This window comes from Tyto alba, unplaced genomic scaffold (assembly GCF_018691265.1).
Source record: "Tyto alba isolate M040663 unplaced genomic scaffold, T.alba_DEE_v4.0 Super-Scaffold_19, whole genome shotgun sequence".
Taxonomy (NCBI): Eukaryota; Metazoa; Chordata; class Aves; order Strigiformes; family Tytonidae; genus Tyto; species Tyto alba.
The window spans coordinates 3,792,514-3,809,564 of NW_024881281.1; the positions used below are offsets into that span (position 1 = coordinate 3,792,514).

The following is a 17,051-nucleotide window of genomic DNA, read 5'->3' on the forward strand; positions in this document are numbered from 1 at the left end:
TCATTTGTTTTTATCTTTTATTATGAGCTAATACCAGAATGACATTCAAATGTCAGATGGCACAATTAAGACAGTCTTGGTAGGAATTATTCCAGCATTCCCAAAATTACAATTTGGTACACGAATGGCATCAAATGTATGCATCACTCCCACAGAGGAAAAATGATGAAATTCTCAGTATCTTATACCAGAATAGTTTCTGCATCAAATGGGAAAAGAAAAACTGCTGGTAACACAGCTGACCTATAAACCTTCTGTGATAATGACCTGCGGAACAAAATACTCCCCTATTTAACATCTGGTAAAAAAAAATATGACTTTTTGTTCAAGTTTAAGATTTAATACTTTTATATGGTTAGCCACAACAGGTATTAACCTCAGTTTTACTATATTTTTGTAATGCTACAAAAATCCTATAAAATCAAATTATAGTGAATTTTTCAGTGATTATAATTAAAAAAGCGCAGCTTGTACAAAATAAAAAAAATAAGATTCTATACTCTAATGAAAAATTTAAGACATTTTTAAATGAACAAAAGAAAGCACTTGTTAAGCTCTCCAATATTCAATGCATTCTGCACTTATCTGAAATAGCCAGACAGGAGCTAGAACTCCACTCCCCTTCGTTCACGACTAGTAATTTTGACACTATTATATATATATAGAGGATCTATGTCTGATATTTTTTACAAATAAATACAGGATAAACCATATTGCATAGTGTGTGCTTGCTGTCTGAGTCACACTCCAAAAGTTTCACAGTTATGGTAGGGAATTAAACTCATAATCTATGGGATGAAACACTGACAGTACATGAAATTTATTTTTAAAACCGATGAATTATCTGTAATTAATCAGTGAACTCAGACAAACAACTCTTGCCATTCTTGCCAGCCATATTAAACCAATTCTACTGGACAATTATATCCAGCCAACCAAAAAGCAACTGTTAGCTGTAACTAGGACCAAGAGAGATCTGCCTCAAAAAAAAATTTTTTTTTTCTTTTAAAAATCAAGTTCCTTTATACTCAGTAAACATGTTATGAAACCTACGTTAACAAGTGGCACAGAGAGGCACTGTCTGAAGTGTTGCGTATTTGCAAATATGCATAATACAAACACACATGAGCACTTTGATTTCAGTTTCACAACATGTCACCGGTGGCCGTATTACCAAATGAAAAATGGCAACCTTCCAGTACAATTTATGTCACTATAAGGTAACTTGATTTTCTTTATAAAACTAAAAAGAGAAATTTTCCAACAAAAGGCTTATCAGGAAGAAAAAAAAATCACTAATTTTTGCTCGATCATAACCATCTTTTTTGTTGGTTCTTTGTTAGCATCAGCAAGATACTGATGAATCCTTCTGACTTGCAAATTTTAGAAAACAGCACTCTGATTGGATTCAACATGCTTACAGTTTTATGGCTTGGATCCTATGGCTCAAAAAGATTCAGTATACACAGAGTAAGCAGAATCTATAAAAAAATCCCTACTGTTGTGAAACACTAGAAGTAGACTTTGCACAGTTTGATAAAGATAATGCAACGTGTGGCAGGCAAAAAGTGACAGGACTTGTATGCAGTTGCATGATCATATACACACACACGCACACACCATACACACTCTAACTAGTGTAAAGCTCTGCAGATATTAACCCTTTCACCAGCTATGTTCATGGAAATGCTTTCTTTAAGGCAGGAAGTATTTAAGTAAGGTAAAGTTACCTTTATTTTATTCTTTGTACCTGTAAGTCATTTGTACAGATTGTGACAATTTCAGAAACATAAATAGTGTCCTTAGAACATGTTTCCTAAATTAAGTTGCTAAAGTTCTGACCCACTGTGGAAGACATTCACTGAAAGGCCATTTAACACTTTTCTCATACAATCAGCAAATTTATTGCCCCAGCATAGGAAAAAATGTCGATAAATTTAGAAATGTATAATGGCAGGGAACTCCCATAAACAAAATTTTATTTAAAAAAAAAAAAAAATCCTCAAATTCTTACCCCCTGGTTACAAAAAGATTTCTTTCCTTATAACTATGTGGAATTTATATACGTTTCCTGTGGTACTTCCTGCGTATTTCTACTGACCTTGTATTCCAATGCACTTTTTCCTATCTTTTGTATGGGTAAGAATCTGAACATACTCGGCTGTCTCCCCCTAAGGACTAGCATATATAAAAATGATGTTTCCCAGTGAAATGTCTGCTGAGGACAAGGATGAAATAAGCAGGACACGTATGTGAGCCCATGGCTTCCAGTTAAGCCTAGAACATAGCAGCATTGCCATTTGATTAGATCCATTTATCTTTGCAGGAACAGGTATTTCAGCTGGGTAAGCAAGTGAAACAGTTCTCTCCCACCCCACATTGCCAAGCTGGTAACTGAGTGATTTGCTTATTGATTTGTTTCATGAGGAGAAGAATCAGAACTAGAGCCTTTACTTTCTTCACAGCAACCAATTATTTTGCATTTTTAATTTTGGGATACTTTCCATAATGAGCTGAATCAAAAAATCTATCTGAAAAATATATATTTTTATATATATAAAAAACTCATTATGTTTTGAATGTGAAACACCAATTTTATCTTTCATCTTTGATTCCACCCCATTGTAGGAAACAGCTTAACCAAGCTTGCATGCTAATTATTCCTCAGACGCAAGCATGTAGGCATTTCATACTTTGCCTAGTGAAAGGGCTAACCCTCCTCGACACATTCACGACTAGACCAGTGATTCTGAAGCAACATCCTGACCCTTAATACTGTCAGTTTCAAGCTATCAAGCTGAAAAATCCTTGATAAGGTGAGAAGATGTCACTGCGAATCAGTTAGATGATGTGCCTAGAGTTCTGCAATACCATTTTCTAAAGTTTTTTATGCACCATTGATTGACAGAAAAAAAATCCGTTTTTCTTTGCTTTCCAAGTCGCTCTGTGCAATGACTGACTCTTTGATACTGTCACTTTTTAAAAGTAAACCATACAAGCCCTCATTTTTCAACTTCAAGGGGGCTTATGTCCGTTCTTTGTTTTCCACCTTCAAAGGCTTAAAAAAAATTGTGTTGTCATAGATTCATGCGCAAGTGCTCTGGTCTTTTGGAAATCATGGGAAAAGCTTGTTTTTTATATGGCCCAGAGTTTGGTTGCCGGATTGGAAGTGGTGCTGAGGCCTCTCCACAGACTGTCACATCCATTTGTTCTATTCCACTTGTCTCCATTGGATATTCCACAGGTGTCTGAGTATTTGATGCGCTGGCAGAAGCACCTCTTCCCCAGAATTCCCCAGGGGAAAACTTTACAGGGCTTTAAAACAAGAAATATAAAAATCAGAGATGAAGATATACACAGCACCAAGGTACGTCCTTTACTCTGCAGGAAGATGAACTCAAATGCCTATTGAGAAGCATTTATAATTCTTCCTTCCAATTCCAGAAGTTTGAGAAAGTTTCCATGTCTAGCTTCTACCACGGTCTCTCGTAAAGTAAAATTCTCTCATTTGAGTAGCGAGGATATATTTACAGATGGTTGCAGAAGGAATTTTCTGTACTAATATGATTCTTTAGCGGCACATAAGTACTTAGGATGTTCTGAAACAGTTCTAGAGGAATGCTGTACCAAAGTCACCAGACTGTGAGGCTGTATCAGCATTGAATAGCAAGCAAATTAGTACTTCTTGTGCTGCCAAACACCATAGATTTGTCGCTAATAATGTGGTTTGTAAAACAGGATTGATGCTGCACTTCTAATGGAAGTGATGGACTTACTGAGAAGAAAGGCCACATTTTTTATTTCTAGTGCTGTTCTATTTCAACTACTTGCCAAAAGTGTATTACAAAAATGAGGGGGGGAAAAAAAAAAAAAAAAAGATACCTGACTGGTGTCCTAGGGCTACCTATGAATCTGCGAGGTGATCGAATTTTTGGTTCAAAAGAAAATTTCTCTTTTACGCTTTCAAGTACAGATGGAGCCACATATGTAAAACCCTGCAAAACAGGAATGAATGCACTGTAACTCACAGACAAGACTTACATTTATGATCACTTGTACAGTTATGATTGGCATGAAATAGTAAATGAAAATTATAAAAAGGAGAGTAAATGTAGACATACGAACTTCTTCTCACATCCTGAAGCAAACAGGTTTAGGGAGTTCCTCACCCAGGTGCCTGCACACCCCAGATACTTCTGCTCAGATCACAGATTCCCACAGGCATGCTCAATTTAATTAATTTTGATCTATAGAATGGACATTGTTCTCTCTGTATGACTATGAAAGCCATCACATGCCCAGGGTTCATAATGCCACTATGAATTAGAATGCTGACATTTCAGAGAGTAAGCAACATTTGTTGCCTGGTTTATCTATATAAAGAGAACGTCAGCAATCATCAAACTTAGTGATTTCCAAGCCCTTAAAACATTTCAAACCTGTTGCAGAATGTGTTTAAAATTATGATCGTTTGCTTCAAGTATCAGGTGTTAAGATTCAAGAGAATTCATTTACCTGAAACGCCCTACATACCTCTGCAGAGTCACTGCACACTCGTCCCTGGCTCACTTACCAGAAAGACCTGGTTGGCACTTTCACTGAGAGTAGAGTCATCTGGGCTATCAACAGGTGTCTGACGTGTAAACTTTGAATCAAACTGGCTCACATCCTCTTCAGATTGCTTTGCAAAAACAAAATGATTAAGGGTTTATATTACAGATATCAACCAAATGGCTTAGCGGTGATCAGTGTAGCCTCTGGATGGAGTTCATTCCATAGATTTTTGGCAGAGCTCTGCTGTAGTAAAACCCTGGAGTGGTGTCGGAATCCTGTCGCTGCCCGTGGGAGGTCACTATGGGCACTGACACTGAGAAATAAAGGCAAGGGGGAGGGGCAAAAATTATGGATCAAAAAGGAACACAAATTAAAAAGATGCCTTTAAAAAAAAAAAAATTCTCAAATTACAAACAAAAACTTTTAGAAATACAATGCCAGTTTCTTGCAAGTTTATCCCTCGTCACAACCAGTATAGAACAGTTGCAACTATTAGTTTTTGGAAGCCTCTCCAGAAAATTTAATCCCATTTTTGCAAATACAGAAGTGTTTATACTGTGAGGGATAGATAACAACTCTGGAATAAATTACTATGAAGAATATTGTTTAATTCAGTCAAAGGACAACAGACAATTCCCAGATCCCTTCTCTCACTCCTAAGTGTAACCGAAAAGGCAGTACGCATTCATTCATTCGTGCAGGCCTTCACGCAACCATGGAAGCACATTTTCAAAACCCATCTGGTTTGTACAAGTAACTTTCATCAAATTTGCTAATAACAGAAAAACCCAAAACTATCTTCAAATAATTCATTTGGAAATAGTGGTCTTGTGTCATTCTGAATTTCATTCAAAATGGTGAGGAGAAAAAAGGTCTGGAGTCCCCATGCTGTAGTATGCTCAGCATTAGTGATGCCTAAGTCAGTTTAAAGTGATAATTTAGTAGTCAGGAACTACCAGGGTGGCAATACTCATTGTTGCTGTACCTAATTGTACCCAGGGGAAAAAAAGACGTACACCCCACACCATCAAAACGTAAGACAGAATAATAGAGGCTTATTCATCACATCACTGGTTTGAGATAAACTTTAATTACTGCCTATAATGCACAAGATGCATTGTAAATATTAATAAGCAAACATATAAAATGCTTAATTAGGTGACTTAATTTACTTTTGCTTAGCAGCTATTTATCATCTTAGTTTCAATGAAGTATTAGAAGCAGAAATTCAAAGATAACCACACTTGCAAGTCTGTTTAACCGACAGATTAGCAGCAGAAGGAATTAACACTGCAGCAGAACTTTCTTCCTCCAGGAGACTAAAGAGAAGGATATATTAGCTCTTAACTGATTTTTGCCTTTTCTCACATAAAAAAGCAAGATCCTATTCAGTGATGGATGAGTACCATGACCACAGAGTAGTAACATGGAACAGCATGCTCATGACAGACAGTATTTCATACTGTGTGGAGGCTTAAAATAAGGAGGTTTTTTTAATTGTTGATACAGCACCAGTTCTCAGGAAAAAAAAAAAAAAAGAAAAAAAAAAAAACAAAACACAACTAAAAAAGTCTGAAAAAAGTCTGCATCAGGTAGATCTGGTAGATCAGGTGGTGGGCCTGCCATCTTTAATTTGACTAGAGGAAATCTAACAACCAGGAACCTAAGTTGATGCGTTTAACTACCAGAAGTCAATGGCATTCCAATTTGTAAGAGTAAACATTTCTAAGTTTTAGACTCTGCACTGTTTAAGACCTTTCCTAAAGGTATACAAGGAACATCTCATTCTGAGTACGTACCAATAAGGGTTTAAAAGGAGGTTCCACCTTTCGTGCCAACAGCTCATCCCAGTTAATGTGTCTGAAGAATGGGTGAGCCTACAAGAGTTAGCAACAGCAGAGAGTCATAATCCGCCTTCTGGGTGTAAATCACAGAATTTAAGAATTAAGCATGTTCTTTTCAGACCCTCTCTGCAGTGTCTTTCTTTCCAAAAACACATATGGGTCTAGTGTAATACAGTCTGCAGCACTACACCAGAGTAGCTGGAAAAGCTGAAAACTGATACCATACCTCCAAGTCAGACAACGTATGCCCCTATCATGTTTTCCTTCAAAGTATTAGAAAAAGCCAGTTTGCATGCAAAATACCTCTACATTTTTCAACTTATAAGTTAGATATCTAAAAGTAATGACAAAACACTGTATTAATGACAAATTATCAGAACGGTGAAATAAGGAAGACTCTTTAGTACACTGTTCATCTCACCACAAAGTCAGTCAAGCTGGAAGCAACGGGAACTAGGCACCTCTGCGTTAACTTTCAACTATGCAACACTGAATGCAAACTAACACTTCTCCCTTGAAAGAGCTGCACTAAATTCAAGGGCTGGCAGGTTTTTCATCTGACAGAGAGTATCATCGCTCTTATGTGGTTGACTGTATCTTAGCATTGTGCAACTAGTATAAAAGATCTACTGGAAGACAGAGCTAAAGAACAGAAGTTACTTTCCAAATCTCAAATTATCAAATAGGTGGACAGCTGCTTTTGTTAAGATTTAAAGCATTCACATTTTGATCAGCTGTCACATGTGGCTGCCCCCCTTTTTGCTCATTACACTTCAAGACAGACATACTCTCCTTCCTTGAGGTACCCGCAAAGCTGTTTTATTTACAGTGAGGTAAATTAAGAATTCTTGAGATAAGCGAAAGTTACCTGAACCTCTCCAGCATCTCCAGGACCAGCTCCGAGACGTGAGGCAGCATTTCTTTTTAGCAGCTTAAACAGAAATAACAGCCAAAAAGGAAACATTAGTTATGCCGTTATGACTAGACTAGTTCTGACATGAATCATCATCTGAATGAATACCATGCAGAATGAACACAGAACGATCAGAAAATCTGCATTCTTTAGAAAACGATTGGATTTGCAAGGAAAATCACTTTCTGTACCACACAAAACCAATACTGACTCAGAAGTAGTAAAACAAGCATGGACTGAGTAGCCATAGTCGTATCATTATATTTCTATGTTCTACATACATGTGTAGGACTGACATTCATCAAAATTCTACCTTTTTAAGCAGATCTCTGGCTTCTTGTGTGAGGTAGGGAGGCAAGTTGAGTTTACACTTGAGAATCTTGTCAATTGTTTTCTTTCTGTTCTCCCCAGTGAAAGGAGGCTAGAAAGCACCATTGTAATGGGAGGAAAAATAGGACTTGTTCAGGTCTCTTATTTGTGTACACAGAACTCACTTCAGTAATTTATAAAGCAGATAACGTTACTGTAAATGGGACTTCCAAATAACACTTTGGATGAGAGCAGCTCATAACTGTAGTCATAAGTGTAGCTGTATTTTAGTTGTATTTCTTACTTGCAGTTCGTATAGATACAAATTTATATGTATTTATACATGCATCTGAATTAGAATACAGGTAACTACAAAAGCTACGAAGAGAAATACATGCAATTATAACTGTGCACCTACTGCTCCAGTCAGCATGTCATACATTAATGCCCCCAAACTCCACCAGTCCACAGCACGATTATGCCCACTCCTCATCAAGATTTCAGGGGCCCTATAATCAGAAAAATTGAAAATATGAGTGTATTTTCAGAAGCTTAATACTAATTCTGACTACTAGTTTTCAAACAAAACCACATTTATCAAGCAAAATTTCCATAAGTGACTGAACATATGAACCATCAGTTATAAAAGGCGAAATTTAGCCATTACCCCCAGACCAGAGTAATACTTTTCTATTTCATCATGCAGCTCACATGTATTCAATTGTTCCACAGAACGTGTGTGTGACTGTTCCATCGTGAATAGATTCTTTACATAATCCGAAGTCAGTCAATTTTACATGACCTGAAATTAAATACAGACAATTTAAAGCTTGCCAGAATTCTGACATTTGTTTAAGTAACATTAAAGAAACCAGGAATTTTTAACATGGATATGTAATAACTATGAACTACTTGAAGACATCTTCAATACTCTGACAAAGCAATACAGCTTTAAAACAGAATGAGGTAATCACACTTACACATAAAACCTCTGCATTATACCTGCGTAAGAAAGTGTTACCACTTGGTGAAGAGAAACAAGACAAACTACCAAAACTTACTCACATATAGACAAATGTACTTAAACATAAGCACTGTAGACCATCATTCAGATAAAATAGGCTATCAAATTTTACTGCTTGCTTCAAAGTTCAGAGAACAACCTCTAACATTGTCAAGTGCCCTGAGTAATTCAGTACAAAGACTTAAACTATGTTGTTTTAAGATAACGTGAAAATACTGGATGGTACAGATTGCCAGAGTAATCAGTGCCATACAGACACTGTAACAACGCATTCAGGAATTGCTACTACTGACAGGTAAAGTGTCAACAGCTATATTAGTCATTTCAGCTACAGATGATTTGGCTTCCTACTTAAATTGCCTTTGCTAACATCTTCAGTCATCCCCATTACTAAAGTCTCACTGATGCTACACTGAAGACACAGATCTTTATGTACTTTAGAATGACCCAGTAGAAGAAAATTCAGACCTGCAGAAATAGCAAGTCAACCATTCAAAACCACCTGTGTCTATACACATGGGACTTGGAGCTTGCTGTGGTCTGTTGAAGCTAAAGAAGCTGTGTTTAAGGGCAGACAATTAGCTTTGGCAATTCTTCAGTTATACCTAGAGTGATAATAAGCATGCCATTGTTCTAAGGAAATTCACGTAAGAGTGAAGTGTTGTGACCTTTGATGAATTCTTTTCAAATGACTGGCAATGTAACCATTACTATATTTCTACCTTGATGATTAAGCATGATATTTTCTGGCTTCAGATCACGATAGATGATTCCTTTTTGATGCAAGTGCCCTAGTGCCATTGAGATTTCTGCCAAGTAAAAGCTGAAAGGAAACATAAGCCATGAAATTAGACATATTAAATCATGCAAAGCGTTTTAAGCACTAAGACTATTTCAGACATAGCAACAGTTCCCTGAAAGAATCATTAGAAGCGTACGAGAGAATGAGAGAAACTGTGTCTTTAAGGTTGGGCTGCCAAAAGGCACACAGACTCAAAGAGGAACTACAAAATTATGCCATTAGCATTAGGTTTACCTGTACAGTAGCTATTATATCATGAACATGTCTGGAGGAATCTGAATTTACCAGTTAGTGGTTAAAATATGCTTCAATCTGTGTTACAACATCTAGATGGCAAAGTTGAAGAGAAAAAAAAAAATGAAGCTCAGAAGGTAACTGGTAGCACCCAGGGTGCTCTCTGGAACAGTATTACAGCCCCAGGGGTACATCAAGGCTTCTCTAAGGCATTATCCCCACACACTGTGGGAAGATCCAACTGTATTCTATTGTGTGAAGGCTAATCAATAAGGGATCATTTTAACTTGCTTATACATAAAAAAATCACTACTCAAAAGGTTTTTTCTCCTTCATTAGCATAATTAACCTTATTACTTCACACATCTGATCATCAGAATACAGCCATTAATGACTTGGAAATTCTGTAACTGGCTGGTAAAATTGTGTGTGGATCAAGAACAGTAAGTATTTCAGTCTTTTCTCCAACACCCAAACACCTCCTTTTACCACAACCCTATGCAATACAGCCTCACTCAGCAACCAGCAATGGACCCTCTTCTATATTAAGACTGGAGTTACACCAGCGCAAACTGGTAAGTACAGAACACATACATATATCTTCCCACTCTTCACCACAGTATGAAATTAATGAGTAGTTATATACGGTTTTTCAAGTCAGAGTATACAGTTTAAGCACTTGGGAAAAACCAAACTATTAATTTACCAAAATAGTTTCACTTACCAAGCTGTGTCTTCCATAAATATCCCTTCTCTCTCTAACTGCATAAATAGTTCTCCTCCTGTCACGAGAAAAATGAGATTATACTCTAATATGAAAGTATCATTTTTAGTCAGTCAAAAGTCTATATTCTAGAAAAACTATAAGCAACAGGTATTCTGTCCTGCTCTACGAAAAGTCATTTCACAAAAAGCAACTGAGAACTTACTATTCTGTTATTCTCAGAATTCTAGCAACCTAAAGAAATTCCAAAAGAAATCAAAAGAGCATGCTGAAAAACACAACAGCATTTCTGTTCCTGTTGTTTCTATTGTTATAGCTCGAGCAAATTGCTTCTAATCTGTCCGTTTCCCTATCCATGAAATAAAGATAACACTTTCTTATTTCATGAAGAACCTGCAAGGACTAAAACCTCAGGTACTCCGTATGACTACACAGAATTTAAGTGTAACATACAAGAATTACAAGCCTGATGGGAGAAAAGGTATTAAAAACCCTCCAGTTCCCGTATTGTAATGAAAAATAACTATTTTAGGTTTCATTCATCTTTACTGTATTGAACTGGTTTATTTATGTTCTTTATGTTCTTATGGTTATTTATGTTCTTCTATGTATTTTTAATATTAACCTTCTTTACATTTTTAAGGCAACGTGCCAATAGTTAGCTGGTCTTTGATAAGTAGAGTAAGAAATCCAAACTCTTAATTACATAAGTTACCAAGAAGCAGGTAAGAGAATTTCATATACTGACCACTGAGATACTCAAGGATGAGGTAGAGTTTTCCACCAGTCTGAAAGGCATAAATTAAGTCTACAATGAAGGGATGTTTCACTTCCTCCAGTATATTCCGCTCTGCTTTTGTATGAGCTGTATCCTTTGCATTCCTTACAATCATTGCCTACAAAAAAGCAGAGATATGTGAGCACACAAACATGCTAAAACGAGGCAGACTTTTATATTTAGTTCAATTCTGAGTTTACCAAATCACAACACTACATATTAGTCAGCAGTATTAAAAAAAAAAAAAATTTCACCACAAGATGTACATAACATGACAGGTTTCCTGCGGAAGTTTTAAGTATTTTTTTCATAGAATCATACGATGAATTAGGTTGGAAGGAACCTCCTGAGCTATTTAAATTAGCTGCTTAGAACTACACAGACAGGACAATTTAGTTAAAGACTAATTATATTCCAACTGTACCTGGATAACAACTGTATGTATCACAGATAAAGTTTAATTTTAGATATATTATATAATTAGATAATTGTAACATCTAAAGGGAAGGACCTTTTTTTTTTTAGATTTGGACAGTAGTGAAAACTGTACATTCAAGTTACCTTTTTAAGAACTTTCATGGCAAATATTTTCCCAGTGTTTGCTCCAGTTACTTTTCGTACTTGAAACACCTATATGACACCAATACAAAAGCAATCACGTATTACTGCTGTATTAGTCATCTTAAGTTAAAAAACAAAGTTCTGCAAAAGAGAGATGAGATCACCTACAAACTGCAAAGCTGCCTGCAGGAGAAGAGCTAGTCATTTGAACTAGAACCAGTTCAGGACATTTTCTACTGCCACCAGCTGGTGAGGCTCGGCCGGCGGCCTCAGTCCCACCACACCAACCTTGGCAGCCCTGAGGTTACCTTCTGGTAGAATGAACTTTTCAGAAAACAGGCTGGGAAGATTAGACCTTGCCAAAGGCAGCAAGTGAGCACTTCAGCTGCCTTCAGTAGAATGGATTTACTTCTACAGAAGAAGAGTTCCTTACCTTTCCATAGCCACCTTTGCCAAGCACGCGGAGTAACTCAAAGCACTCTGGTCGGATCTTTTCTGGACCTCTGTTTACACTAGTCTCTGAAATCTCAAATTTTTCACAATGTTCCATGCCACTGGATAAAACCGAAACAAGAATATAAGACTGCCTGATACTCAAATATCATCAAATGAAAGTAAGCAAGCAAAATACTGTATGCTTTTCAGGAAGTAAATCTGACATAACTGAATGACTGCTTTGGAGATTTAGAGAATTCTCAGCATCGGAAATTTTGTTTAGGTGTGTGCAAAGCAGTACGTTGCAACTTGCACAGAAAAGATTACCTGCAAATTTGGGGGATTTATAATATCAAGATTCCCTTCAGATTCCTTCATTTTAATGCGTAATAAATCTCTGTATTACACCAGAATTAAGTTTAAAAGACCAAAGCCTTAAGCTGACTTGGATATTCTTATATGACCTCAAGGGAAGGCAAGGCTATAAGGCATGTTTAAGTTTCAGATCACATTCAGCAGCACCGACAGTCATGGTAAGAATTCTAGAACACAAATATCTTGCAGAAAAAGCTGTAACAAAAACACACTCACTATTCTGAATATGTCACAAAAGACTGATCCATAACTTAATGATGCTTCTAAATAATGCTACAATTCTGCAAAAGACTAACATTTATCCTGCTAATGTAAATGTAACTGAACTGTTTTAACTATCACTGCTTTCTTCCCAGAACATGGTATGCTGAAATAATCTGGAATCTATAAATGAAGTAACGCTAAAGGTAGCTGACTCCTGAATGTCAAATCAGAACTTCTGAAATCTCATCTGCTTCAAACTCCTACGCAAACCTGCAACTGGAACCTTTAGGAACTGAACAGGACATACAATGTTCTGCAGACAGTGCATTATGCTCATATTATTCAAGTACAAGAGGTATGTTAGGAGAAACAAGGATTAAAAGACAAACAGAAAGTTTTGCCAGAAATTTTTTTTATTATTATTATACTTCAAGATACAATTCACAAATTTTAATGTGAAGAAATAGTGAAACGACTAGAAACAACTCAAAATTAAACAAGAATGACAGAATTTTCTATTTAACTTAACAATGTAACAAAATTAGAAGTTATATGTAGTTGGCATGAATGATACAGAACATTTTCTAGCAGCAACTTACAGGTCATATTGGCCAACTCCTCCATGGTCCATGCTCTCACTTAATTGACCCTGGGGATGGGAGGGGTAGAAGGAAGATTAATTATAACAAAAGAAAAAAAGAAGCTTTAAAAATAAATGCACTGATGTGCTTTACAGCTTCTTAAATTGTGTATATATATATAAAACAATTCTATATGTAATTTATATTATATAATTAAACAACTCTAAGTCAGGAATAATTATCAACAGAAGAAATCTATAAAATTCTAAGCAAGATTTGCGATAATTCCACATATCTGAAAGAGTGACACAGTGAACCACTGTTTTACCTGACTGCATGGTTACTCAACTGCTTAAATATTAGGGGTAACAATTTCACACACCCCCAGATGAATTCAAAAAATGTTAAGGTACTGCACTTTTCTTTACAGTTGCTCTCACATACAAATTTTAAAATCCCATGCAAATGTACTGTGTAACTATTATACTATGCAAATTAGAACCATAGTAAAGATTATGTGAAAAGATGAATTGTGTGCTAGAAACAAATAATCTACTGAGAAGTTCTAATAGTCAAATCCCAATAGTAATAAAATAATTAAGATATACTCTGATGTTAAATACCTCTTCTGAGCAATAATCTTTCAGATAGAGGAATGCATGCAAATACTACTACAGAAAGTTCAAGCACTTCACCATCAGAACTAGTCACCATTAAAGAATGTAGATCAATTCTGAAGACATATTTCCTTCAAAGAATTTTCAGCTTGATCCCTTATGCAAGATACTACTTCCCTATAATTGTGGCTCTGCATGGCAAAAGAAGTGCAAACCAAGCAGACAGCTGGAATGAATACAGGTATAATTTAATGGGCAAGCTTCTAATGAGCTTCAGACTATACCTTAACATTTTAATTTTTAAAAATATGTACATAAAGTAACAACTGCAAGTTAGTGAGAAACAGCCTAGAATCTACAGACTGAATACTGAAATACTGAGTGACATGTAAAATTCAGAGAACCAGAAGGAAAAGAAAAAACACTGAGATCTGCAGAAAGCAGACCAAGCCAAGGCGTGCATTTTAAAATATTATGTAAGTGAAAACACTAACCAAAGAAAATTAGAAACTTTCAATAGCTTCCAAACCATTTAAACATTAAAGTTTGCAGAGGCTGGTTTATTTTGGTGGGTGATCTAGAGGGGAATTTAACTCCTAGTTCCACCTACTAGCACCACATGCAATTACGGAGTCCAAAAGTTCAAGTTTGTTTCCAGATCAGAGAGTTGCTAGCTCATGTCCTCTTGATAACATTTATTAAGAGAAATCCAGTTTATTGACATCTGTTTCACAATAAAACCCACTAAAGCTGCCCTTGACCCTACTGTTAGATGCCAACAAACGAATTTTAAAAAAATTCAACAAACATGGAAAATAAACACGCATTACGTTCCTAGAGCAACTTCTCAAGTTACCATTGGGTAACCCAATGGTTCTGGCAAAGTTTACACATGCTTTTCTTGCCCCTGTGAACTATGGTTTTCATTCTCAGTATTAACCTGAACAAAATTCACTTTAGATAGCATTCTGATATTTTCAGGATTTCTTCTCATTTCACAAAACCAAGCAGTGTAATGCTGCTCTGGCTGGAAGTCTAGCAGTCCTTCAGTCCATACACATTGTTACATTTATTACAAACACAAAAATTAAAGCTGTTTTATTCACCATAATAACTAGTGCAAACAACCATATGGCTTATGAGTAAACTCTCAATTTAAACAATTCTTCAGATTTTCCAGAATGGCCGTGGCTGTTCAAAACTGCAACTCATCTGTTCTTGCTACTGCTAGGCTTCTTCCAGCTGGTACCAGGGACCAGCACCACAGAGATTAGACAAGACAGTCCAGGCTCTACACTCCCAGTTTAACGACCTCAACTGCTCTGGCTGCAATGTCTTTCCAATCCTCATAAGACATGCATGACATCTACAAAGATAGTTTTCAGTGAAACATCTTTTCCCTTTCACGTTCCTGCCGCTTCCATTCTTTCCTGCTCTTACATTCCATGCTTTTCAGTTCTGTTTTAATTTCAAGTCCATTCTCAGCCTCCCTTATCTGTTTGTCAAAAGGTACCTGAGAACCAAATTAAGTTGCCAATGTGCGTTCATGCCCAGTTGTGCCATAGAATTTTCAGTCACAGCAATTTTTTTTAAAATGCACAATAAGTAATGATTTTTATAATTGTTCCCTGAGACTGAATTATTTGAACATGAAAGAGAACAAATTCAACTTTCTTGCCACCCCCCTTAGAACCTGTTCTTGGCAACATTAACAGCGTGATGCAAGCAATTTTTTTAAGCCAAGTACTTTATTGATTTTTGAGGTGACAGACAGTGCTTTTTCCTGCAAGTTGAGAAGCATTCAAGCCTTCAGCCGTCAAACAATGTCTCTACAGTTTATAGGTATTGTCAGTATTCCAACTGTGATATAGAATATCTAGTTATCTCAAAGTCTCCAAGAATGTCATTAGTATTTAAATAGCAAAAAATAAATGCAGTAGCAGTTTAAGCGATAGCAAATGTTTAATATACAAAACAATGTAAAAAAACAGCAGTAGCACTAGAAAAATATAAACAGAAATTTCATAGTAAAGTTCCTCCAAAGCCTTAACAGAATCTGTATGAACGTTACAAAATGACAAACTACAGATTACAAGGTGAACTGTTCAGGAAAGCATGAGATGGAGATGCACGCTGATCCATACAGATGCCTAATGTGGCATTTTAAAGCTTTGCTTTTAATTTTGGCGCTAGAGCAACGACTTCACACAGTTCCAGAAAGATTAGCATCTCTGCACTGACGTTAAAACATGTGACAAGAAAAAAAAAAAAAAAAAAAAAAAAAAGAAAGAAAAAAAAAAAAAAAAGAGAAAAAAAAACCAACCAAACAAACAAAAAAACCCGCTGCGGCACTCGTGCTAAGAAATCCAACGTAAAACTTCCAAGGGGAAACAAGCTCCCGCAAGTTCGGCGCAGCCGCCGCCAGCCAGCCCGGAGAAGCCCCAAACCTGCTCCCGGCCAAGGGCGCGACGCCGCCTCCTTCCCGCCGCCGGTGACTCCCGGGCGCTCCGAGGCCGGGCCGGGCGCGGAGCCCGCAGCCGCCGGGGCCAGCGCGGCCGATTCTCGCCGGGCCAGGGCGCGGCCGCGGCCGCCTCCGCCTCACCTGCGCGGGGCAAGGGCGGCGGCCGCCACCGCGCTCCGCCTCGCCCGGCTCCCGGCCCCGCCGCAGCGCGGCCCCCGCCCGCCTTCGCCACACCGGCCGCCGGCAAGATGTGTGTGTCCCGTCCCGTCCCCCGCCGCGGGGCCGCCTCCCGCTCCCTTCCCTCAGGCCGAGCCCCCGGCGCCGCTCCCCGCGGCGGCCTCCCGCTCCCTCCCCGCGCCGCGCCTCCCCCCCCCTCTCACCCCCTCCTCCAGCTCCTCGTCCGAACCCGCGTCCTCAGGCTGGTCCAGGTCGATGTCGAAGACGCCCGCCATGGCGTGGGTGCGAGCTGCCGCGGCGCCGCCGCCCCTTCCTGGCTGTGCTGGGTGCGCGGGGCCTGGGCCGCCTCATGGGCCCGCACCCCCCAACTCCGCCACGGCCGCCATCACCGGCTGCCCGGCCCCAGCGCGCCTGCGCCCCCGCCCTGACTCCGGGCGCCGCGCAGGCGCACAACCCCC

General features: G+C 38.1%; 1 protein-coding gene across 1 annotated transcript; it reads right to left on the bottom strand.

The window, feature by feature from the left end:
- RPS6KB1 (ribosomal protein S6 kinase B1) lies at window positions 1–17,044 on the bottom strand. The gene is made up of 15 exons (XM_042791319.1): window positions 16,797–17,044; window positions 13,357–13,406; window positions 12,177–12,297; window positions 11,744–11,812; window positions 11,153–11,300; window positions 10,405–10,462; window positions 9,367–9,467; window positions 8,332–8,422; window positions 8,039–8,129; window positions 7,625–7,732; window positions 7,267–7,329; window positions 6,354–6,431; window positions 4,574–4,681; window positions 3,883–3,995; window positions 1–3,315 (listed from the first exon to the last, which is right to left on the bottom strand). Exons 1-15 carry the CDS (start codon window positions 16,866–16,868, stop codon window positions 3,078–3,080), a joined length of 1,509 nt encoding a protein of 502 aa, XP_042647253.1. The 5' UTR covers window positions 16,869–17,044; the 3' UTR covers window positions 1–3,077.
- Window positions 17,045–17,051: the final 7 nt, after the last annotated feature.